Raw genomic sequence first — 26884 nt, forward strand, 5'->3', positions numbered from 1 at the left:
ATCACTTTATTTTATTTGTAGAAATTAATGTTTGGTTGGGGGTTTTTATGTTCAAAAATTTTCTTTTCATTTGGTAGCAATAGTTACTTATTCTATTGGTCAATTTCTTGTTCATCCATACAAATATGGAAGCTTAATTAATTTAGTTAAGTTGGTTTAGTTCGTAAAAATTGATTGATTTATTTATTTTTAAATTTGATCGATTAAATAATTAATCATAAATAATTTATGAAATTGATCAATTTAACTCTTTATTTATCTCTAAATAATTAGAATCTTATTTATTTTTCGAGTTTTTCTGTAGAACAATTTGTGAATAGCAAGACAATGTACATATTGTATTTTATAGGGTAAATTACGTTATATACTACATTTTAGGTTTATTCCAATTATAGTACTATACATTGATTTTGGCTTCAATTATACTATTGAGTCTAAATCATGTTTTGGATTTATTTTTAATTTCTTTCCCTCATAGAACTAGCAGAAGAGGCAGAATGATCCGGTGAAACTGAGAAAGAAGTGTGACATTCATATTCAATATCCTCAAATCCCCAGAATTCTTCTTGTTTTTCTTCGTCTGGCATTTCCCACCGCTCTCTATCTGTTTCCCCTTCATAAGCAACTCCAAAACCTATCATTTTATATAAAATAAACAAATGGATTATTTAGTCATCATCAACATTTGCTTCATGTGGTTCGTCACAAGGAAAAAGACAACTGTATCATGAATGCCATGTGTTAGTATTTCCTTTGCAGATATGTCATCGGTCACGTAAAAAGTTGAATCAAATACCTCGGTCATGGTGGGACGCCACGCCGAGGGCGCTCGAATGCAGAGCGATGCCGTGAAGGCGAGTCGCTTTAGCTGTGAACTGTCAAAGGACCCTCCCAGCCTCGGGTCCACCAATGTCTCCATCTCTTCACGGTTCAGCAATGGTTTCGCCTGTCGAGTTCGAAAGGGTAAGCAAGGCATGGTGATATCACGCTCATGGTTAAAAAAAATAAGGAACTGCAATTGCAGGCATTTACCCAGCAGTGCAAGCTTTGGTGAGAGGCGTCCACCGGTTTCCTCCCCGATATGATCTCTAACAAGAAAACCCCGAATGCAAACACGTCTGTCTTTTCATCCACGGTTCCGTGCATGAAGTACTCGGGAGCTAGATGGCTACAACATCATTGAATCTTTCATGAATTTCGGTCTAAATCTACAGACCAGAAGGAAAACAAAGAGAGTATAGTTGTTGAAGAATTACAGTACCCAAATGTTCCTTCAATTGGAGCAATGGAATGGTGCGTCCATTGAGAAGGAAGCCATTTTGCTAGTCCAAAATCCGATATCTGAAACGTGAATTTTCGAAAAGAATTAACACTCGGACACCGGGAAAAAAAAACCCAGAACTTCGATAACGGGTACCTGAGGTTCGAAATCTGCAGTCAATAGAATGTTGGAAGACTTGATGTCGCGGTGAATTATTCTTCTTTGGCACACTTTATGCAAGTAATGGAGTCCTCTTGCAGTACCGATTGCTATTTTATACCTTGTTTTCCAGTCCATTGATGGCGAGTTGGGATCTGCATGAACAAAAACTCGAATGAAACCCAGAAAAGAGAACTGAAAGACGAAATCGAAGAGACTGGTAGTATTACCATGGAGACGAGAAGCAACGGAGCCACGGGAAGAGAACTGAAAGACGAGATAAAGGCCATTGTCGATACAACAGCCTAAAAGTGCCGATACATTCGGGTGACAGACATGGCCGATTGTGCCGATTTCCGTCAAGAAATCCTTCACTTTCCTTTCGTCGCTACAAGCCTTGGTCAGCCTTTTCACTGCAATTTCCTCGGCGTCGTTGAGTACTCCTCTGTATACCTCTGCATACCCTCCTTTTCCGACCAAATTCTCTGCTTTATACACACAACAAAATCAAATGGAAGATGTTAATAAGAAAAAAGCAGTCGAACACAAAGAAGCCATTCAAAGGAGGCAGACCTGAGCTGAAAGCATCGGTGGCGACGAAAATCTCTTCAAAGGAGAAGCATCTCCAAGAAGGTCTCTGTGCAGCCGGTGCAATCCCAAAACCACCTTTGCAGCCGTCTTTGTCTTCTTCTCCTTTGAAAACCCCGTGTTCTTTTGGCACAACACCTTCTTCTTCTTCTTCGAAACTTCGTCTCTTTAACGAGAACAAGCGTTTCAAGCTATTAGCTCGGATATACTTCATTGCAACAGTGGCTCCGTTTCATGCAGGAAGGAGAAAGAGGAGCCAGCTAGCAACAATGTGAGATTGCCTTGGAAAAAGGGCAAAATTAAAGAAAAACCTCAAAAGCAGTCCAACTATCCACTTTATTTTAGTTTAAAATGATTCGAGGACAACTGGAGTTAGAGGAGGAGGGCAGGAGAGTCAAAGATGGGATGGTTTTGGAGTGGTTAAAAGGGATAGTGGGATGGAGAAGGGGGAAATTGGGACGACAAATTCTCCTTAAACCTGGCCCACCTAAAGTGACCGATCGATATTAAACAAAATGTTGTGATTATTTTGTTTCGGGTTACGACGTACAACGACAAAAGAGTGACCGATTGATAAAAATCCAACTATATAAGAGATGACTAATGATAGTTGATTTGACGTTAGAATATGTTATTTGGAGAATTGGAGTTTAATTTTTTTAATAATTTAGAGATTTTAAGTAGTTTAAAAAAATTATAGATTTTGGTTTTTTAAATAAAATCAGGAAAAAAAAGTAAAAGAAAATGATATGTGTTAAGTACTGAAAAGAATTATTTTTAACAACTGTTGATGACTAAACATCTTAAATAATAATGAAATAAACATTAGACGTATATTTTACCCCAAAAAATTAAAAACATAAAATAAACAAAAATTATAATTTAAAAATAATTTCTAATTAAATCTTTAATTCACCTTTTTTAATTTAAAAATGAAAAATAAACAATTTTTGTGAATGAAAAACATGGGTCTAGAGTGAGTGTTGCACACTGATCTGTAGTATTAATGATGTGCACCAATATACATTAGTAATATAAAATATGGCAAATTCATAAATGGTCATTAAATTTAATAATAATAATTTAATTTATCATTGGATTTTTAAAAGTTATAAAATAGATATTAAACTTCAAATTTTTGTTAAGGGGATGACATGACATGCTAAATTAATAGGAAATATCTCCTTTGACCCCTCAATTATAACTAAAATTTCATTCTAATTATAGCTATTTAAAATTTATTCACTCATCAAATTATTTTATAATTATTTATTTACTAATCATGATTGTATTTGTAAAATAATTTTTTATAATTTTTCGAGATCCAAATATTGAATTATCAAACAATGTAATTATTTTTTATTGAATGATATGATTCAAACATTTGACTTTGTTAAAGAAGTTTAAACACAATTTTAAAAAATACATCCAGAAAATTATAGTATCACATTAATTAGAAAAATACATCCAAACTTAAATAAAAATAATCGAAATAATCCTTAAATTTTAATAATGTGTCAAGTAATTTATGTAGTATAATTTATTTATTTATATCCATTTTGTTTTCAATTTAAGTAACATAATAAAAAATATTTTAAATAAAATTAATAGTAAAATGAAATTTTAGTTATAATTAAAATGGTCAAGTGAGATATTTTCTATTAATTTAGCATGTCACATCACCTCTTTAATGATAGATAATGGTGTTGTGCTCATTTTGTAATAAAATCTAACGTTTAATGTTTATTATTTAACTTTTGGAAGTTTGGTGTCTAAAATGATCATTTTGATATAATTTATGTTCATTTACAAATTTTACCTTATAAAATTTGTAGTGAATATACACCATTCTAAAATTTTCTCTCATAAACAATGAAAGCCGAGGGGTTGAGTTGCCATTCTAATGGGGTACTTAACTGAGTTCAACTTTTATCCAAAGAATAATCTCATAAACGATGTAAGAATCAAATAGATTATATATTATTTAAAAAATATTATTAATTTTTTATATTTAAATAGATATTTAATTTTGATAAATAACAATTTATTAATATAGTTAAAGCTTTTCATGAGTTTTAAATTTCCAAATTTGTCATAAGTCTTTGCATGTGTAAATCTATCAAATAAATTTCATAATTTTATGATATTCACTGTTTATGGAATAAGTTAAGATGGTAGTATCGTTGGAATTTAGAATAAAAATAAATAGAATATCTTCATTAATCATAAAGCTTTAGACAGAAAGGAGCATTTTTCTTAGATTTTCATCTAACCTTTTTCTAAAACTCATTATTATATTATTGACAAATCAAATGATCTTATGGACACTACGGAAACCAGTTAGTCATTCAGTAATGCTACTTTTTCTTCCAAGTTCAAGAACAAACAGGCATGCCGGTGGCCGGCGGTGGACGGATGCTTGTCTTTGCGTTGGCCCCATTTTTCACGATGAAAACTGTGTCCATACCCCAGCTGCTATGCCTTTCAAGGTGACAGTGCATAAACCAAACACCTGAAATATTAAACAATTTACACAATTAATTCATGGTCACTTGATTAATAGAGACGGACATAAAATTTAATACAGATGAATATTTTTTTATTTCCTTGCTTGGATTAATGAAAACTTACCAGGATTGTTTGCAATAAACCTGAGCGCAACCCAACCTCTCGCCTGAACATGCACGGTGTTAAACTGTTAATGAGTGGTGGATCGACCAGGTTGTAGGACTTGGGGTCAGTGACATTATTGAAATTGCCTAAACCAGTCCCCACCGAATAGAAACTGAAACCGTGCAAATGAAGCGGATGACTTCCTCCGGCACCGAACTGGGTTGCTTGGAAGACGATCTCGACGACTTTGCCGTAGTTTAGGGTGACATCTCTCGTCCCCATGCTGACGTTCGGATTGATACCATTCAATTGTCCAGTGAAGTTATAGAATTCAGGTGGTTCAAGGGGGAAATCTTTGGTGAAAACACCATTGATGCTCCTGTTGTAGTATGCTTGGAGAATGTCGACATGTGGGAATTGGAAGATCGCGTCGTTCATTGCCGCGACGAATCTCGTCGGAGAAACGTCAAGACATTCTTGGTTGGTGCAGTTAATGGAGGTCGTGGAAATTGCGATGTAGACTCGTCGATCGATTTGTCTCGGCACATTCAAGGGCGGGTTCTGTCTGACTCTCAAATTCCGAATTCGTCTTACGAAGCTACTTGTAGCGTTTGAGACGTCTGGTAATGGCAATTTTACTGCCGACACTGTTCTTGTACCGGAAAACACCAGTAGTGATGTTATTGTTGGACATAGCAGCGCTGTCGTGGAAATTCCTCATGACCATGTAATACTGGCCGATGTTTTGGTTTGCGTGGACCAAAACATCCATGGTTTGTCCTGGACTGATCATTATATAGTCGCTTGCAAACCTTTTAACGTAGGAGGCATCTTGTGCAACGACGATGAGGGTGTGATTGGCAATGGAAAAGAACTTGTCTTCGTTCATTGCAGCATTGATGATGCGGAGAAGGTATGTCTCCCGTTGATTAACTTCCATTCCGAACATCGTATCTGCAACATGTGATAACATGGTGAACAAGGTTCATGTAATAATCATTCCGATATAGATGATAGAATTTGGTTATACGTACCATTGCATCCGGTAGTGTCTCCTAAATGACCATTGATAGCGTAAGCGTCTGGTGGGGGTATAGCTTGGCCGGTTAAAGTTGAATTTCGGAGCAATTGCAAATAGTCTCCATTATACCATGATTCTACGCCCATTAACAGTTGATACGACGGTCAGATGAATCATACAAAAAATTACCAAAGTGTGCAAGTCGATCCCTTACCAAGTATGATTGTCTGTTCAGCATGAGGAGAGTGGAACGGATAAGTTTCGTGCTTCGCCGGTAGAATTACAAAGGCGCCATGGACGGAGCCACGAGTCCAGTCACTATGTGCGTGCCACCACAGGGTCCCTATTTCATCGGACAGTGCAACTTCGAAGGTGAAGTTTGTTCCTGGCTAAATCGGGCATTGCGTTACGAACTCAGGGCCATCTGACCACGGATTCCTTGGTTGTTTAACACCGTGCCTAATTCGACCAAAATAGTGGATGAGATGATATCATCAACAAATGAAAAGTATAGTATTATTACCAGTGAATGGTAAAGCCATAAGATCCTTGATTGTGGACGTTGACAAACACAGTGTCTCCCCTGTGAACCCGAATCTCCGGTCCCGGATAACTATCGTTCACGACCAGCATCGGCTTCATGTTGCACAGTTTTGTAAAGTTCGATTCTCGGACCTTGCGATAATTAAACAATGATTAGCAAATGTGGTATGAGAGTAATGCAAAACTAAATGAACAGTTACTTACAAAGAAGTCATAGTAATGAACATCGGCCATGCAAAGGCTGCATAGGAACAAGATCCCTAGCAACCATGGCACACCAACTAGCTTCGACAAACCCATGTGTTTCTCCAACAGATCAAAATAAGAAAATTTATGTCTTAAAAGTGTTCTTCAGTTCGCAACCTTGATTATTTTGTGAGTTTTGGGTTACGAAATCCATCAATTTATATAGAACAAAAGTGTACCTATGTTGACTAGGAACAAGTCTCCCAAAACAAATTATGGAAAATTCATTGGTCAAATGAACAAGTTTCCAACGCAGAATCCATCAGATTGTGTATATAATATAATGCGCGTAAAACCATGTAAAAGTCAGCCCATAGGTACCAACAGGCGGAGAGGCTGGCTCCTTAATGGTTTAATTTCAAATTTAGTCCCTTTAGAATCTAAAATTCTAGAATTAAGGAAATGGTAAAAGCTATATTTTGGGTGAAAATAGAATTTCTATTTAGCCCCCATTTTATGTAATTATAAGCTAAAGAAATTCTAAAATTTAGTTTTAAATATAATAGGATACATATGATGACAATTAATTACTCTTAGAATTGTAATACAAGTTTCATTTAGTCTAGTCTCTGCATTGTAATTTTTTTATGAAGAATTAAAATTTTCTTAATAAAAAAAACACTAACAATGTAATAAATTAATTATACTTTGGTGTCTTGAATATGATGCATTTTTGTCAACTGGGATCGAGAAAGAAAGACAATATTGCATACACAACCTCCAGATTCAAGGTAGCTGCCGCGTACGATTGGTATATGATTGACAATTCGGCATTACTTTGGCCTTTAATTCCTTTGTTTCTTCTTAGCCTTAGCCTTTGACCTGAAATTCTAACAGTTAAATGAGATAAAATGTTGCACATCGGAGACCCTGTCAAAATCATGTAGTAAATCGTTGTCGTCTTATCCAGAAATACATGTGTCTTAACACGTAAGGCTATCCCTTTGAATTTCACGGCTTCAAGATTAAATTATGGAAAAATCTAAAATGAAACAAGTGAAAATAAGGTTAAAGAAAGGTGGTTGAGTTTGAGACGTTGGATGAGATTTTCGATAAAATAATACACACCCCAAAAACATTTTATTAAGGATTTGTCCAATGTGATAGATTGTTTAATTAATAAAATAAATTTTAATTATTTTTATTTTAAATTCATTGAAATATAATGTTATGATATGAGAAAAATTCTAGAATGCACGTCATACATCGAAACATATCACTAACGTTACACACCGATGCACACTAGTAATTCAATTGTCCTTATTACATAAATATGAAAAAAATATAATGATTTATCCATAATTAATCCTTTATTATTATTTAGTTTAAATTCTGATATGAATATAATTATATTAAAAATTATAATTATTTCTAGAATTTTTATTTGTTATGATTGGAATCAACAATCATCAGAATCAACCGTCGACAATCCTATTCATCGTCGGAATATCATGTTCTTCAACCTCAGTTTTAAATTTTCATTCACCTAGTCCCCACCGAATTTTAACTACTTTACAACCATCCCTCTTCCGTAGCCTCGGTTAATTCTTCATATGTAAACAATGACTTTAAATTGCTTGAACCACCGGATTTTTTTATCATTGGTGGTGAATGCACAAAATCACTTCCGATACTAGTTCCAATAAGAGGAGTTGAAGATTGTGTCTTTGTATAGGATGAATCTATAAACATGTAACATTAATCAAAATAGGAGCTCCAATTAAATATAAATCGAAAATGATCAATAATTCCTTTAGCAACTGAACAAACTAATATGCAGGTGTGAAAAATTTTACATGATCATGGGAAGAATCTAGTTGGGATGGCATTACATAACCACATGTAAGTAACATGATTTTTCGACGATGAAAAGGATCGTCGGCGATTAGTTTGATGATTGTTATTGGGATGAATATGCAAATTTATATAAATGAAGTGTTTCAATCCTAAACAAATAAAAAATTCTAAAATAATTGTAATTTTTAATAAAAAAATATAAATTAATTATATTCTTATTAAAATTAAAATTAAATAATAATAAAGGATTAATGATTAAATTAAATAATAATAAAGGAGTTAGTATTTATTGTCTAATGGATAGGGATAGGCATGAGACTTAAATCGATGGGTTTCGACCCGACCCAACTCGATCGAGTAGGTTTTTTTTTAAAAAAATCGGGTTTGAGTCGGGTTGGATTTTTTAGAATGTGATATTTGGGTTAGGTCAGATCCGGGTTTAGGGTGAAAAATACCCGACCCGGCCCGAAAAATATAATTTTACCTTATATATTTAAGAATAATTACAATAATACTCCTCTCTCTATATTTTTTTTTTCAATTAAATCACTGTTTTTATATAATAAAAATAAGATTTTTATTATTTCGGGTCTGGTCGGGTTGAGATTTTATCTCAAAAAGTAGGGTCGGGTTCGGGTCGAGTAGAGGGTATATATTTTTCGGGTCGGATCAGGTCGGATGAAGGATGTAAAATGACTCATGCCCATCCCTAGTCATTATATTTAATAAAGACAATTTAATTAGTGGTGTGCATCAGTGTGTCACATTAATGATGTATTTCGGTGTGGGACGTGCACTCTAATCTCATCCTATAATACGGTATTTTAACCAAAATATTTTTTTCAAAATTTATAAATTGAATTTACATTGAATTATATATGGAAATTGAGCTATAATATATGTGTAATAATATTATTAGTGCTCTAAAGGCCGTGGGGGTGTTGAAGAAAATGGGGTATACAATGTTTGCCTGTGCCACCCAAAGTCAACAAGGCGTGCGTATCCCTTGAGGCTCTATCCAATCAGTCACCATCCATGGCCGTAAAGATTGAGAGACAAGCATGCTTCAACCTACCTTCCTCACTTCTTTTGGCCTTTTCATACTTTACTAATATTGCTTTTGTAATTATATATATATATCAGTTTAGAATTTATTAATTAACTAACTCAAATCGTCGTCGTCGTAAAAGTTTAATATGGATTTAATATGGAGACTAATTCAAATCGTCATTGTAAAAGTTTGATATGGAGACGATTCTCTTAATCAAGTTTATTTCATTTGTAAATGCCTCGAGATATTTAAATATTTTTTTATTTGAACATATATTATCTTGTATTCATCATACATTAATAATAAAAAAATAGATTTTTCTGAATAGTTTGGATAGTTATAAAGTAATATTTGTTTATAATTTTTCGTAATCTATTAACACCACACTCTGCAGACGTAAATGTTTAAATTCAATTCCACTAAAAAGAATAATATTTTCTTTAATCAATAAAATCACTTAATAATCGTAATATCTAAAATGACTAGAATTTGAATATATTAAATCCAACCCTATCTTTATTAAAATTACATAGCTTTTGGAAAAGGGTGAAGCATCCATCTCAAATCTCAATATTTCATAATATTTTATTGGTTACACTTGATCATCATTGGATAATATGATTTTTAAGGAATCTTTTGGTGTCTAATAGATCTTAATTAGAACTGGCATGTTGACTACCATACACAACACAATGGATTAATTTATCAAAAACACAGCAACCCCACTTCTTTGATCTTATTTCCAAATAAAGTTTGAAACTAAAATCCAACAAAATATACCATATTCAAAACTAATATTGTATCAGATCAGCTTTCTCTCCCCTTTCACAGCCTGTCAAGCTTGAATTATTAACCCCATGATTATAATTTGTTCATCTTTCTTGTTTCTCTAAGATAACTCTCAAATATCCTTTTTCTCTGTCAAAACAATCTGCAGATTGGGGAACATGTTCAAAGAGAATCAGAAACTGGCAACTTCTTTAGCTGCAGGTATTATTATTACTTTCATGCAGGATTCTTTGCTGTTTGCTGGTGACTTATCTCAGATGCTTGGAAGTTAAGGTCATGATTTGCAGTCGCTATAAAGAACCAGACAAGGAGAAAAAGTTGATGTTAAGGAAAGGAAAGGAAAGTTAGCAATTTTCCTGTGGAAAATCTGTTGTTTTCTGGTAAAAAGTTCAATGGTTAGACCATTTCAGGCATAACATGGAATCGATAAGGAACACGATGCTGATGCATGAAGATGTCTTCAAACACCAGGTATGCTGAATTGAAAACGTTAAAACTTTTTGTTTTCTTTTTCTTTATGGATCTCAGACGAAGGGAACCGCCGCAGGTACAGGAACTTCACCGGCTTTATAGTGTTCAGAAGATACTAATGGATGAGTTGAAAAAGGAGATAAAAAAGAACAGGTTTTGGACCACTACTAGCTGTGACATGAACCAAATTACTAGTGGGTTCGGTTTACATGTTCAAGGTGATCCAAGACCAAGGGGGTTTGACCAAGCAGGGCCTAGCTCCAGAACTAACCAGATGATGAGCATTGGAGGATCTGATGAAGATAGTGAAGTTGAACTGACACTCGGTATCGGGATCGGAGGCAGCGGTTTGAGCAAGAGGAAGCTAAAGAACTCCAGTTCAAGTTCTCAGTCAGTTCATAATAAGGAGCTTGATTCATCAGCCTCATGCAGTGGCCTGGCACTCCGGTGAGCAGCTCTAGTGCGACATTTGATCAGGAAAAGAAGCTACCACATTGGCTTTTCCAAGGTTTTAGCATAAACAGCTCTTGAACCACTCAACAATATAGTTAGGATCTCTGTATCCTTTCAACTTCTTTTGGACTTGTGATCAATATATATATGTATTGGTTTCTCTCACTTTTAGCCTAATAAACATGATTTGGGTGTACAGTAATGTTGTAAATAGGTCAATGGCCAATAGGATTTCATGGAACTTGTTGTGAACATTTATGTATTAAAGTGAAAATGTGATATAGTTTAAATTTTCTTTCAATGAAAATGAGTAGTTAACCTATTTTTGAAAACATTGATTCTTGAATTTAATAACTTTGATCATATGATATCGAAATTAAAATAGTTAAACTGACTCTAATGTTAGAATATATAACATAAGTTAATCCCTAATTCTAAGTTCATTAATTTTGAAGGCTTAATAAATAATTTGACCCGAAATTTTGAGCAAGTTTTATTGATTCCTAAGCTTTTAATTATATTTAAACAAAATATATTTATTTAATAAAAACAATAGATATGATTAGGTTAATACATCATATTTGATAAATATCTATTTATTGATCAAGCAAAAGAAAATTTCGTATAGAACAAGACAATCGTTCTTGTGTACTTTTTTCCAAGCCATCACTATTGTTTTAATAAGAGCAAATAAGTGCCTTAATTAACAAAACGAAACCCACCACTCCGTTCATCGATCACTCACCGTCTTATTCGAAACCACCAGAAAAAGGAAGAAGAAAGAGAGATGAGATATTATTATTCTAAACAAAAGGAAAGTCGACGAAAAGCTCTAAAACGGAGAATTGAGAAAGCAGATGCATGTATGCAGTATTGTTCTTGTTGAAGTGGGATTTCAGTAGGGTTTTTGAATGACAAAGGACATGCACTGAGCTTGGTGCTTACTGTCAAAGGCCAGGCAACGGATAAAAGCATTGGGGTATGCCTTTTTACATTCGTAGATTTCTTTCAGGACACGAGATGAGTCGCTGCACCCGAACATCGGCAGCTTCCATAGTGTCCAATATCTCCCGTCGTAGTACCCTGGAATCCTGCTATTCTCCCTGTGCACAGCCCCCACCTACAACAAAATTCACCTCTTAAACTGCTAAGGTGAGTAAAACTCTATTTGATTTGAAAATTTTGAATTATTCAACTCGATTCTACATTAAAAAAGTCGACTTTACTTGATTCATAATTTCATAACTTCAATAACTCGATTTTTAATAATTAGTGAATTAATTTTGAAATGTAAGTCATATCCCTTAATTCTACACAAGATATATATATATATATATATAAAATATATATGTCTAAATGAAAATTAGTTAATATTATAAATATTTATAATTAAATTTAAATAAAATTTTAACAAATCAATTCGAAAAACTTTCGAACTCATCAACTTAAGTAATTTGATTACTCATTCGATTTAATGCTTACCCCAGATAAAGCACTAAAAGGAAGCACATTTGTATATGTTGTGACCACAAATCTTTTATCGACGAAAACTTTTGTGATTATAGGGTCCGAATTACCTCATCAAATTCAAGACAAGGGATCCACCCATTTTTCATCATGTAATCGACTTCCTTTGCGATGGAGTCATCCGAGAGAGGTGGAAGGTAAGAGAGCGTCTCGAACTTCTTGTTGTTGATTGGATTCCATGTCTGTAAAAAATCACAACACAAAACATGCAATCGAACCCACATAAGAACTGAAAAGCCGATGACAGCACAGTCCTACCTTCATGCAGTGGGTTCTTGAACCATTGGAGACCCTTTTTTTGCTCCACGAAACCAAATCCCTAGTCGGAACCAGCTTTGGAACACTGGTTTTCAACCCCACAAAACCAGAACCAGCGACCGGTGAAGCAAAGATCCCTGCAGCAGACATATTGGTTAAAGCTTATGAAACAAAAAATATACTGATTGTGCGATCGAGCGAGTAACCGAGTATAAATGATGAAGTGATAGGACAAAAGCAGTTGGCTTGGATGCCCGTGAGCTGATGTATGGTTTGTTAAACTTGAAAAAACAAACGATTTGTTCAAAGATGGTGAAGGTGTTTTTAATGCTCCTTGGCTTCGGTTTTATCACCATGGCCGTACGTTTGGCAAGCAGTGAAAAGGGTTGGGAAAGGTGCAAACCAATGGACTCCACTCGGGTGTTTAGTCTTTGGTATTAACAAGTGGAAGACATCAGCAAATAGAACCGCTTCAAAATCAAGACCGATGAATTTTTAATATCAAATCAACTTTAATCCACAACATTTGATAAATCTATCTACATACTTATCAATAAAGTGTATTGTAATAATTTAAACAATGGAAATAGTAGAATATATTAGAATGTAAATGTTTATGAATAAGTGAAACCCAAAGTAACATTTGGGCCGAGATTTAAGAAAATATTAGAATGTTAACGTTTAGGAGATGTTCTGAAGGCCATATGAAAGGGGCTTTCTTATTAAACTGAACCATCACATGAGCTTGCATCATCTTCTTAGGCCATTATCGCTGATGCTTTTTTTTAACTGGGGAAGATATTTGAATATTTGATTTGAATTTCATAAGTTTTGATTTAACATAATATTATAATGATGAAGTCACTACAGCAAAATTGATATGTAGCGGTGTTTGGGGAGAAAACGCCACAAAAGTTAAACATATAGCAGCGTTTACAATCGTAGCGCCACAAATTGATACTTTAGCGGCGTTTGTTGTAAAAACGCTGTAATAGATTTGATATTTAGCGGCGTTTTTACAAAAACCGCCGCAATAGGGTGGTTTATTGCGCCGTTTGTTAAAAAATGCCGCAATAGAGTGGTAAATTAGCGGCGTTTATACCATAAACGCCGTAATAGATTAACATATAGTGGTGTTTTAGCCAAAACGCCGCAATAGATCGGTAAATTAGCGGCGTTTATACCAAAAACGCCGCAATAGATTACACATATAGTGGCATTTATTCTTAAAACGCCGCAATAGTGATAATAAAAAGTGACGTTTTTAAATAAACGCCGCAATAATGTTAATCAATAGTGGCGTTTTTAGAAAAACACCGCAATAGTTTTAATCAATAGTGGCGTTTGTTAAAAAACGCCACAATAGTGTAATCAATAGTGGCGTTTTTTGTATAAACGCCTCAAAATGTTAAATATATATTCCTCTTTTTCTCCTACCTGAACCCTAAAATCAATTAAACTCTTCTTCCCTCAAAGCTTCTTCTCTGAAACAACAATAACTCTCAAACGATTCTTACCGACGTTGTCATTTGTATGTCCCGGCGACCAAATCGGGCCTCTCACCAACGAACTATAACACAACTGTACGATTTAGACCCTCTTATCATTAATGATCTTTTTCATTTTTTTGGTCTTCTGAAAATGGGGAAAACCCAAAAAGCTAACGTATTTGAGAAAAATAGAGCAGGTGTTGCCTTGAGTAAGAGAAATTATCGTCGACGGAATGTCTAAATGGCGTATTTGCTCTGATGACGGAATGTCTTAATTAAAATGTATGGTTGTTGTTAATATGTAAAATCAACTAATGTTTCTCCATATAATGTTTATACATATATCAGTCAATTTAGTTGATGTACATTAGAAATGAAATATGTAAAATCAACTAATATTATCTAAATAAAAGGTAATTAGTGGCGTTTGTATCCAGAAATGCCGCTATAGGTACGTACTTTAGTGATGTTTTTATACAAACGCCGCTATAGAATCGTACGTTAGTGGCGTTTCTATACAAACGCCGCTATATACTAGTACTTTAGTGGCGTTTCTATACAAACGCCGCTATATACTCATACTTTAGTGGCGTTTTGAATCTAAACGCCGCTATAGACTAGTACTTTAGTGGCGTTTTTATACAAACGCCGCTATAGACTCGTACCCTTAGTGGCATTTTTAGATAAACGCCGCAATAGATATAATATTTTGTGGCATTTTTAAAGATAAACACATCAATAGATATAATATTTTGCGGTGCTTTTATAGGGCAGTAACGACTCAGTAGAATTGTCAATTAGCGGTGTTTGGTTTACAAACGCCGCAAAGTATTATAAAAACCCCAAAATCAAATTTCTTACCCGAGCCCTAATTTCTTTCTCATCATCGTTCAGCCAAGCGTTCTGGATCCCCTTTCAGTGTCATTTCAGCAACTCTGCCTTGCCCTCCATCATCGGTTCATTTTCTTTCTTCCGTAGCCACAAGCAGTCAGAGACCCAGAGCCACCCAAACCAACGCCATTACATTTACGCCTGGTACTCTCTAAATCTCTTCTTTGCACTGAAATAAAAATGGGTATTGATTTACCATCTTATGTTTAGGATTTCTCATGCTTTTATGTAATGAAATTTTGAGTTTAAACATGCAATGTTTGGTTCTCCGTAATGGACGTATGATCCCCATTTAATGTTTTGAATGTATGTTTGAGTATAAACATTTTGACTGCTTGGACTGGGTTGGACTATTATCCAGGAAAATAGAGTTTAACATTCTGTCATGAACCTCTCATAATTTCAACTTCATTGAGGACAACTAAATGTCGATTGTTTCTGGAGATAAATGAATGGACAGCCGATTGTTTGGGCAATTTTAATTTGTTTCATGATGTCGTTTGGTAGTCAGGAAATAAATATGTCTATTTTGAGGGTCGATGCTAGGAAATTAGAATTGATTGGACTGTGTTGCATTTAGAATTTTATTTTTCTTAAGTAGAACACTATTTAAATGTTATTATTATTTGAAACATTCATCGATTCCACGAAACAACTCGATGCAAGTCGAGCCAACCACGTATAACAGTGTACTCATTGTCGACCTCCTTTCGAGTTTGGTCACCACATCTTCTGCAGTTAGGTCCTTCACTTGAGAAGTAGTCAGAGAATGTAATCGTTATCACATATTTGTTTTGTGTACTATATTGGTATACCTTGGTTTTCCTCCAAACTTTAGCGTTTAGGTAGTTTACTCTACAAGGCCGAACTCGTTTAGTTACCTGCACTGACTGCACTCTGTTAATTTCTTACAATGTTTGATTTATTTTCGGAAACGAACATCATCAAGACAGTCTTGTCTCAACTCTCCCCATAATATATTAATTTACTCATCTTAATTCTACTTAATCTATTAATTTACTCATTTTGGATAGAAATTAAGACAGCCGCTGCCTCTACCTATTTTGTGGACCTTAGAACACGAAAAGAATAAATAAATAAACATAAGTGGCTATCATATTTGGTAGTTCGATCCAAGGACCACCATGCCCAAATTCATATATATTCACATACCATAATAGATATTTAAAAGTACAAGTACCATATTTTGTCAAATTACAAATACCACATTAGAAATTTATAACACTATATAAATCGTATTGAACATCGATCAAAATATATATACTAAATACGATATCATTTTAAAAATATATTTGTTATATCTCTGAATTCGGAGATACAAATCAGGCATAAATTCTCTCACTAGTTAGGATCATATTCGAAAGAATTCTCTCACAGAAAAAAAAAATTCTCGATCAAAAACCTTTTACAAAACCATGATAAACCTAATAGATTTCTCTATTTCAAACCCAATTAATATCGACAGCATATCGACTGCATCGAGTTGTCTGGCCTATTGACATGCACATATGCATATAGACATGGCTACTTCCTCATTTTAGTATTCCAAGTAATTGTTGTTATTGATGCTAGTTGGTGTTGACGCCATAGACTAAATAAAGTTGAATAGACTATGTCATGTCAGCTTCAATTCTAAACTAAAGGATAATGTGAACTTTGTTATAATGAGCCAACTGAAAGAATATATGAAACTCAAATCTAGTGCATGAATTAAAAACCTCAAATGCATACAAGAATTACCTTAATGTTGTTGTTCCCTTTCCTTGGTTTGTACACGAGCAGAAAAGAACTATAAATTTAAAAATTGAGCTTGTATTTGTGCTAAAAACCAATATACATATAAACGGTACCATAATAAACTTTCATTGCGCTTACTCACCTTCCGATGAGGAAAAATAATAAGGTTTAGCATTTTGTTTACCAAACAAAATTGTTGCTAAGTGTGTTGAAGGATTCTAGTATGCAAGGAATTCTGTATTTTTTTATATATGTATTTTGTTCTCCGTATTTCTTGTTTTTCCCAATATTCTGCATCGAATTAGTTGAGTAACCTACAAGCTTTTTTGCAGATAACGGGTGGACTTCCCCTTGTCAAGCTCATACTTGTTGAGTGGTTCAAAGTCGATAAAGGCATAGATAAAAGTGCACTGCATCCAAAGTCTAAAGTTCAGGTATTGTTATGCATCCAAAGTTAGCATGAAGTTCACTTTTTAGCTTACTGATTTCATCAAAGTAATCTCTTGTTATGATAATGTCACCAACATAAACGGTAAGGATAACATTGTTACCTTTTGATGAAACCTTCTAGAACAATGTGTGATCTAATAGCACTGACCGTATCCGTAGTTAATTACACCTTTGTTAGACCTTTCAAACCATGTACGACAAGACTGTTTTAGGTCATACAATGACTTATGTTTTAGGTAAATTCCATTTGACCGGATAACTCTGCAAACTATGACTTATTGGCTAGCTAAATTCAAATAGGTTATGAAAGAATTGATTTATTCCAGTAATTGCTATGTAATGAATATGAAGCATATACACCTTTGGACTATTGGGTTGGGTGACATTATATTAATAGGATTACGAACCTGGAAATATTAAATAACTGAAGAGAAAGCATAACATGTGAAACCTAACATAAAATAAATGGTATGAGCTCGAAAGCCCACATGTAATTATGAAATGAACTTTCCTATTGTTACGAAACAATTTAGTTTATTTCTTGCCAGAGATTATTCATTTTTTCATTTAACCAATTCCTTTTTTTAAATGTTATGAACCTAAATTTAAGAAATTTTGGTTTTCATTTAAAGGTTAAAATTAGTTCTTTATTTCTTTATTCATTTATCATTTAACCAGTTCTTTAGTTATTTATTCATTTTTCATCATGTTATCAAGGTTAAAATTAGTTCTTTAATTTTCAATCTCTGAGAATTTTTTGTACCCTTTCTGCATAAGTTCAATATATATATAAAAGTTATTGGGGAATTGGAGTATAGTGTATTTTATTGGCATGTGAAGTAGTAGATTATGTAGGAGCATGAAATGATCGAGCATGAAATGTTAGGAGCAAAAGAGTATTATTATCAGCTTAAAAAAATGTTTATCAATTTAAAAGTTCTATAATTTAGGAGTCATTAGTTATATATTATGTTTAAGTATTATGAACTATATCTGATAGTTTAATGCTTCTGTTTAGGTTCTAAAGTTATTTATAATATTAGCAATTAACATTTGAATTTGAAACTCTAGAAATATGAAATGGATAAGAGTTGGATGGATTTCTCAAGGGTAAGCGTCGAATATTGAAATGGGGTCGAAAAATTTCTAAATTTAGCTTTTCTAAAAGCCAAGAGAATATGATTCTTTGCCCTTGTAAGAACTGTGTTAACATTAACTGGCATATTTGTGAAGTTGTGTACGAGCATCTAGTTATTTTTGGATTTGTTCGGGGGTATATAAAACTTTCATGGAGAGTTTGTATCAGATAGATATGCTTCTACGAGTTATTCGACTTATCCTGCTCCTTATCACCATCCAACTTTTAGAGAAGATGACATAGAAGGGATGTTACGAGATGCATTTAATATGCACACTCATCCGCCGTATGTTACAGAAAATTATTGTCAGAATGATGTTAATGATTTCATTGAGATGGGAAGAATTAGAAGTGATGAAGAGCCAAATGGAGAAGCAGCAAAGTTTTACAAGTTGCTGAATGAAATGAATGAACAACTTTATGAGGGATCAAAGTTTTCAAAGCTTTCTTTCTACATTCATCTTTTCCACTTAAAATGCCTGGGAGGGTGGACTGGTAACTCCTTTACGCAATTATTGGAGTTACTAGGAGAAGTATTTCCTTTTGCAAAAATCCCTCAATCATGCAAAGATATGAAGAAGATGATAAAAGATTTAGGTCTTGGATATGACAAAATTCATAGTTGTTCGAATGATTGTATGTTATATTGGGGTGATCGAAAAAATCAGGACTCTTGTCATGTATATGGAAAATCTCGATGGATGATTAGGGAGGCAGAAAATGTTACTGAGGATGAAGCTCAAGCACGATCAAGAAAGAAATCGATTAAGATTCTACGATATTTTCCTCTCATACATAGGCTACAAAGATTGTTTATGTCCTCCAAAACTGCTGAGTCTATGAGGTGGCATCATGATGGCAGAACCGATGATGGATTATTACGGCATCCAGCGGATTCTTTAGCTTGGAAGTTATTTGACAACAAGTATCCAAGTTTTATGATAGATCCTCGAAATGTTAGGCTCGGTCTTGCAACTGATGGGTTTAATCCATTCAAAATCATGAGTACTTCGTATAGTACTTGGCTTGTTGTACTTGTTCCATACAATTTTCCTCCTTGGATTTGCATGAAACAATCATTTTTCATCTTATCCATGATAATCCCCGGCGAGAAAGGCCCCAGAAATGATATTGATATTTACATGCAGCCACTAATTACAGAGTTGAAACAGTTATGGGAAGGGGTCGAAACGTACGATGTGTTGACGAATGAGAACTTTAATTTACGTGCGACTTTATTATGGACAATTAATGATTTTCCCGCGTATGCAAATTTATCGGGTTGGAGTACCAAAGGTCGTTACGCTTGTCCTTGTTGTGATGTAGAAACATGTTCGATGGTTAATGGAAAGAAGTTCTCTTATATGGGACATTGTCAGTGGTTACCTGATAATCATAGATTTAGAAGTCAAAAGAATATGTTTGATGGTGATGAAGAGTTTCGAAATGCTCATGACCAAACAACTTGCACTCAAATATTCAGAATGTTGAAAAATATCAATTTTACTTATGGAAAGATGAATCAACCAAGTAGTGCACGATCAAAGAAAAAGGCAAAGCAAATCAATGAAGAGGTTGAAGTTGACGAACAAACTGACGATGAGTCTGATGAAGAGGATGATCCAAACGAGGTAGACTTGTGGAAAAAGAGGAGTATATTTTTCGAGTTGCCTTATTGGAAAAAGCAAATTTTGAGACATAATCTTGATGTAATGCATATTGAAAAGAATGTTTGTGAGAATATTATCGGGACCATTCTGAATGATGGCAGAAAATCTAAAGATAATCTTAAGAGTCGACTTGACTTAGTGGACATGGGAATTCGACATGATCTTCATCCGCAATTACATCCAAATGGAAGAAATTTCTTGCCGCCTTCTATTTTTTCTCTTTCGAAGAAAGAAAAAGAGGTGTTTTGCACGATGTTGAAGGATATAAAAGTCCCATATGGGTATGCATCAAACATTTCTCGATGTGTCAGTGGTAAAGATCGAAGACTTTATGGTTTAAAGTCACATGATTATCACATATTAATGCAAGATTTACTGCCAGTAGCTGTTCGTGGTTGTATGTCGAGTAAGGTGATGTCTTGTATCATTGAACTTTCTAATATAATGAAAGCCATATGTGGGAAAGTTCTAATGGTTGAAGAACTTGATAAACTACAAGATTGAGTCACATTGACTTTATACAACTTGGAGAAGATATTTCCACCTTCATTCTTCACAATTATGGTGCATCTGCTAATTCATCTTCCTCACGAAGCAAGAGTTGGTGGTCCAGTTTTCTATCGATGGATGTACCCTATAGAGAGGTGTTATTTGAATATCACGTTTCAAATTACTATTGATTATACCTCTCACTCAAATGTATTTACGTAGTATGTTGTTTTGTGTATAGGTTCTTAGGCAAGTTGAAGTCTTATTGTCGTAATAAGCGTTACCTGGAAGGATCAATTGCTGAAGGGTATTTGGCAGAGGAATGTATGACATTTTGCTCTAGATATTTGGAAGATGTTGAAACAAGATGGAATAGACCAAGTCGAAATGATGTGTTAAGTACTGATGACTTACCTCAACATTATTTCTTTGGAAGTTATGGTCAACCATTAGGGAAAGTTGAAATTGCACACTTAGATGACACGCCTTGGGTACAAGCACACCGATATGTTCTTTTCCATCAAGATTCAATAGATCCCTTTCACACGTAAGTCTTTCGGACTCAATCCTAATGAAATCTCTTTATCTTTTATATTTATCAATTTTTAACGACATAATATTCTTTATAGTGAGTTTAAAGAAGTATTGAGATCTCGAGCACGCTCCCGAAGATTAAATCAGCGAGAGCTACATAAGTTATTCACAGAAACTTTTCATGAATGGTTAGGCCAGACGGTAAGCAACTAAATCTTACGGAACACTTATAAATTATATACGTCTTGCTTTTTATATCAACGTCAATGCAAATTAATTCACCATTCATGTGTAATAGGTTTGGAGTGGGGGAGAAGTTAGAGAAGAAGTTAAATGGCTTTCTCAATGTCCGAATATAATAGTTAAAAGATATAATGCCTTCCTCATTAATAGGTTCAGGTTCCACACGAAATCTCGTGAAAGATTAAGAAGGACACAAAATTGTGGAGTCGTAGTTACTTCGTCAACTACAAGTTATGCTACTGTAAGGGACAATAATCCGCAAGAGGGAGAGGTCGATTATTATGGAAATCTTACGGGCATTATTGAGTTAGATTATTATGGAAAACGAAAGGTTGTGTTGTTTCGGTGTGACTGGGTTGATATAAACAGATGTATAAAAAGAGATAAATTCGGGTTTACAATGGTGAATTTCTCTCGATTAATTCACACGGGTAAACGTTTGATGGATGAACCATATGTATTTTCTACTCAAGTGAAACAAGTATTTTTATTGTCACGATCCAATGGATGACAGTTGGTATGTTGTGCTTCAAAATACTCCCAGAGACTTGATAAACATCGGGGATGGAAGTAGAGATGACATTGAAACAAGATCAGAAAGTTTACCTCTACTACCACAAAAACTTAGATGAAACTATCAGTAATACAACACAATTTCAATGGGTTCGGGAGGATGTTGATGAAGATATTTATGACAACTGACATTATATATGACTTTTGTACGATTTTATATCTTCATTTATTTATTTATAATGTTATAACCATTAACATGTTATCTTTCAATATATTCATTAATTAATTAATTTTTATTACTAATGTTTGTTTATTATAGATATCATGCCGAGGAGAAAAATAAATAATTTGCGGGTTGTTCGAGCTTCTGAAGACCATGAAGAAAGAAATAACGAGGAATCGAATGCACCTGAGTCTTCCGAAGTTCCGGAAACTGTTGAAGAAGACGTAGAAATTCAAAGTATTCTTCGAAACATTATTTACTACTTTGTTCATTTTCAAAACTAGCATTTAATAATTTCTTATATATTTGAAAATGATGGAACACGCAAGACTCGAGGACGTACAACTTTGAAGGAATTATACCAACTTCCTCCTGGGCATCGTGTAAAAGTTTCAAGAAACGATGTCGGTCAACCTATTGGCCCAGAATCACGTCTTCTAGCAGGTTACTTAGGCATAGTTGGACGTAATGCGAATCTGTTACCGATCAATTACGAGTCATGGCGCGAAATGCCTAATAGTAACAAAAATCAAGCGTTGGATTTTGTTAAGGTAATAATGTCATTATAATACATACTCTATAGAAATTCAATACTAATTTATACTTACGGTGTACACTTATATGTTGTATAGGAGAAATTTTCTTTAGAGGTCTCTGACGATTATGTGAAGAAAACGTTAGGGAAGAGATGGAGGGATCACAAGAGCTCCTTAAAGAAGAAATACTTCAAGAATGATCTCAGCCTTGAAGAGAAGTTGCAAACAGTCCCACCAGGAATGCTCAGGTACCAATGGGAAGATGCAGTCAGATTTTGGAGTTCACAAAAAGGACAGGTATGATGTATTTTTCAGAAATAATTGTAACGAATTGTAAATCATCATTAAAAGTGATTGTTTGACATTGTAGACCCGAGAGCATATTGGTGTTACTAGCAGGCAACAACAAAAGTTTACGCACACGGCTGGATCGAAGAGTTTTGCTTGTATAGCTCATGAGGAGGTATTATATATTATTGAAATAGTTTTTTTGTATTCCATATACATACTAACTCATAGTAATTATATTATGGTACATTGTAGGAAAATATATCCGGTTCTAAAGTTGGTCGAATCCAACTCTTCGACATGATACATACGAAGAAGGATGGCACTCCTATGACTGCTGACGCTGCAAAAATTATGGTACGTTTTTTGGGTAGATGTTTTAAATTTACCTTACTTTATTTATATTTGTACCATGCCATTTTTATTTTAATTAATTATTCACTTTATTAGGAAAAATTGAGGGAGAAAAAGGCGGAGTATCATGTTACTGCTTCAAGTCAAGGTATTGTTAATGATGATGACATTGAAAACCAAGCTATTAATGACGTTTTGGGTCCTGAAAGACATGGTCGGGTGCGCTGTCAAGGATCATTCGTTACTCCCATCAAATATTTTGGATCCAGTTCATCACAGTACATGTCATCACAGTCTCAATTTTCTCACCAAGAAGTTTGTCGTTTAAAAGAAAAATTAGCTAAGATGGATCAATAAATGGCTAACTTGAAAGCGGAAAATGAAGCAAGGGAAGCAGAGAGAGCAGCAGCGGAAGCATAGAAAGAAGCAGCGACAACACAGAGAGAAGCAGTATATCAACAAAGTTGTGAAGAATTTGAAAAACGACTCAATGATATGATGTTGATGATTCAGAAAACGCAACCTCAGAATTCATCATCGTAGTCTCATTTATGTTATGAGCATTCTACTGAACCTTCTGTAACTGAACTTATATTACGTTAATGAAAACTTTTATTTATTATATTGGATTTGATGTTGTTTCTTATGAATATAGAGTTTGAAATTATTATTGTTTTGTTTATTGGATAATGGAACAGGTTGAAAAAACAGTTTTGGGGTAATCAAGCATAATTTTTAGGATTGTTAAATTCTATGTTATTTAGCGGCGTTTGTAAAAAAATCGCCGCAATATACCATACATTTAGCGGCGTTTTTATCCTAGAAACGCCGCTATATACAGACCTGTACCGGCGTTTTTAGCAGAAACGCCGCAAAACATCAACACCTACTACGGCGTTTTAACAAAAAAGCCGCTAAATATCATAACATATTGCGGCGTTTGTCTGAGAAACGCTGCTAAATATTAACACCTATTGCGGCGTTTTTATGACAAACGCCACTAAATATCAACACCTATTGCGACGTTTTTATAAAAAAAACGCTGCTAAATATCAACACATATTGCAACGTTTTTATGACAAACGTCGCTAAATATCAACACCTATTGCGGTGTTTTTATAACAAACGCCACTAAATATCAACACCTATTACGACGTTTTTGCACACAAACGCCACTAAATATCAATACTTATTGCGGCGTTAAAAACGCCGCAAACTTTAGCGGCACTATTTTCAACGGCGATTTTTGCGGCGTTTGTTTTAACGTCGCATGTGTTTTTAGCAGCGTTTATAAATGTCGCTAAATGTAAAAAAAATGCCGCAAAAAGCCTGTTTTACTATAGTGAGCTATTGCTTGTATTGGTGTAAGCGTAGATGAGAAAGGATCTTACTTCACATATATATATATATATATATATATATATATATATATAGGAAGTTCCTTGAATCACGTATTATTGTTTCACGTAGGCAAGGGCAAAACACCATTGATTCCCATGAACAAGCCTTACAAAAACAGATGGGTCATAAAGGCATTCAGTCAAAGCAACACATGAAAACAAAAGAGCAAAGGAATGATGGAGACTAAAGTAATGAAAAGAAAGAGGGGTCCCCTACCCTTTTCAGGGGAACGATCCTATTCACTGCCATCTTTCACTAATTAATAGCTTATTGTATTTTTAAACGCAGGGAATGACATATATACCAGCATGTTTTTCCTTTTTATAACCAAGATAGTACACCTTCCTCTACTACAAACTTGTTTTTAGCCTTTCTTTTTAAGATTTTGCCATACATGTATTGAACACCAAATGGGATGGCTATTCTTTAACATGACGAGAAGCAATAATTGAAGCACCCTTTATAAAGCCAAAGCTGCATTAGGTACGGAAAGCTGTTGGGTTAAGGGAGCGGGGAGATCCTTTAACACATTTGTGCATCAAGTGCCCTTATTATTGTTTCTTGGGTAAATATCTATTTTCGTATCTAAACTTTATTCAAATATTTAATTCAGGGTATAATATCAAAAAATGTCCCCAAATTAGTCATTTTGATCCCTACTATTTTTTGTAAGTATTTTGTCACAACATTTCATTTTAAGGGAAAAAAAAGTCACTGACATTTGATTAAATAGTCACTTTGGCCCTTATTTTTTTTATTTTAAAGCATGTTGGCCTCCAATATTTTATTTTAGGGTAAAAAAAATTCATATTTTAGAATGTTGATTATTTGTTGACTAACGATTTTCATCCACATATGAATCCATTTGCCCAAAATAAAATATTATGGGCCAACATTCTAAAAAATATATATCAAAATGACTATTTAATTAAATATTATGAATATTTTTTTGACATTATATCTTAACTTAGTACCTACGTTTTTTCTAGTCCAATTAGGTACTTATATTTGATTTTTAAAGTTTAATTTAGTAATCGAAGATTTTTTAGTCCAATCAGATACCTAAATGTGTCTTTTTAGTTAAAATTAGTACATATACTTGGTTTCATGATTAAAATTGATGAGTTTAAAAATCAAATTGAATATTAAAGTTGAGTTTAAGTGCTTAATTAGATTAAAAAAACTTAAATACCACAATTAAAGCATGAAACTAAGTGAATACTACTTTATAGAATTGCTATATGAATTGTGGAATCAATTTGAATAATAATATTCATTCTATAGGGTTAGGGTCCAATTACTAATGCAGGCAAGTTACCTAATTCCTTATCTAATTGTCTGCTTTGACTCTCACTTACCACATGCACATGATTCTTAAAACAAGCTAAAAGGTTTACATAGCCAACGTTTTCAACACTTTGGGGTATCTTTTTGTTTCATTGTCGAATATTATTGACCACTTAAGTTGGAAAAAAAAACCCACTTTTTTGTCCGAGATCTTTTTAGTGTCTTATATTAGAGATTTTATGTTGATTTAAATAGAATTTATAAATTTATTATGATTTAATTTGAATATATTCGATTATTGATACGTCTACTAATTTATGATAGTAATTAATCTTAATTTTAGCTAAAAATTTAATTATTTATATATTGATTATAATTATAGATCAATCTATACATTATACTAATCCTAAACAGTCCATGGAAAGATCGAAAATTGAAGGAAATGAAGTTGCTAATGATGCAGCACTGGAATCAATAGTAGTCAAGTCAAGCTAATAAGCGAAACCACGATGGTGGTCTGCCGAAAAATCTAATATGCGCCGAAAGGTGCACACGACAAAGGACACCCATCATCCAATCCAAAACTAAAAGGTTTGATTGTAAAATAAGAATATAAATTATATATATATATATATATATATTATTTTTGTCGTTTCATTAGCTTTCTTTTAAGAGAAAATCACCTCAGTGACCAAAAATACCTTATAATATACGATTTTAACCAATTTTTTTTGGATTTGCCAAAATGACCAATAAAATCGCAACGCGATATCAAAATCGCAACGCGATTTAGAAAATCGCAACGTTAAAAAGAAAATCGCAACGGTCAAAAGAAAATCGCA

At 33.9% G+C, this 26884-nt stretch overlaps 2 protein-coding genes and 2 pseudogenes across 2 annotated transcripts; 1 reads left to right on the top strand and 3 right to left on the bottom strand.

Annotated features, from left to right (window-relative positions):
• Positions 1 to 293: 293 nt before the first annotated feature.
• Positions 294 to 2439, bottom strand: LOC120182552 (annotated as a pseudogene).
• A 1944-nt stretch (positions 2440 to 4383) lies between these two features.
• Positions 4384 to 6542, bottom strand: LOC120182567 (annotated as a pseudogene).
• Positions 6543 to 10385: 3843 nt separating this feature from the next.
• LOC120182556 lies at positions 10386 to 11126 on the top strand. Its single transcript, XM_039187500.1, has 2 exons — positions 10386 to 10539; positions 10616 to 11126. The coding sequence occupies exons 1-2, from the start codon at positions 10486 to 10488 to the stop codon at positions 10988 to 10990; spliced, it is 429 nt and encodes a 142-aa protein (XP_039043431.1). The 5' UTR covers positions 10386 to 10485; the 3' UTR covers positions 10991 to 11126.
• A 745-nt stretch (positions 11127 to 11871) lies between these two features.
• Positions 11872 to 13231, bottom strand: LOC120182555 (ribulose bisphosphate carboxylase small chain clone 512-like). The gene is made up of 3 exons (XM_039187499.1): positions 12778 to 13231; positions 12570 to 12701; positions 11872 to 12112 (listed from the first exon to the last, which is right to left on the bottom strand). The coding sequence occupies exons 1-3, from the start codon at positions 12925 to 12927 to the stop codon at positions 11888 to 11890; spliced, it is 507 nt and encodes a 168-aa protein (XP_039043430.1). The 5' UTR covers positions 12928 to 13231; the 3' UTR covers positions 11872 to 11887.
• Between the last annotated feature and the right edge of the window lie 13653 nt (positions 13232 to 26884).

The sequence above is a fragment of the Hibiscus syriacus genome, unplaced genomic scaffold (assembly GCF_006381635.1).
Source record: "Hibiscus syriacus cultivar Baekdansim isolate YM2019G1 unplaced genomic scaffold, ASM638163v2 tig00112688_pilon, whole genome shotgun sequence".
NCBI classification, from domain to species: domain Eukaryota; kingdom Viridiplantae; phylum Streptophyta; class Magnoliopsida; order Malvales; family Malvaceae; genus Hibiscus; species Hibiscus syriacus.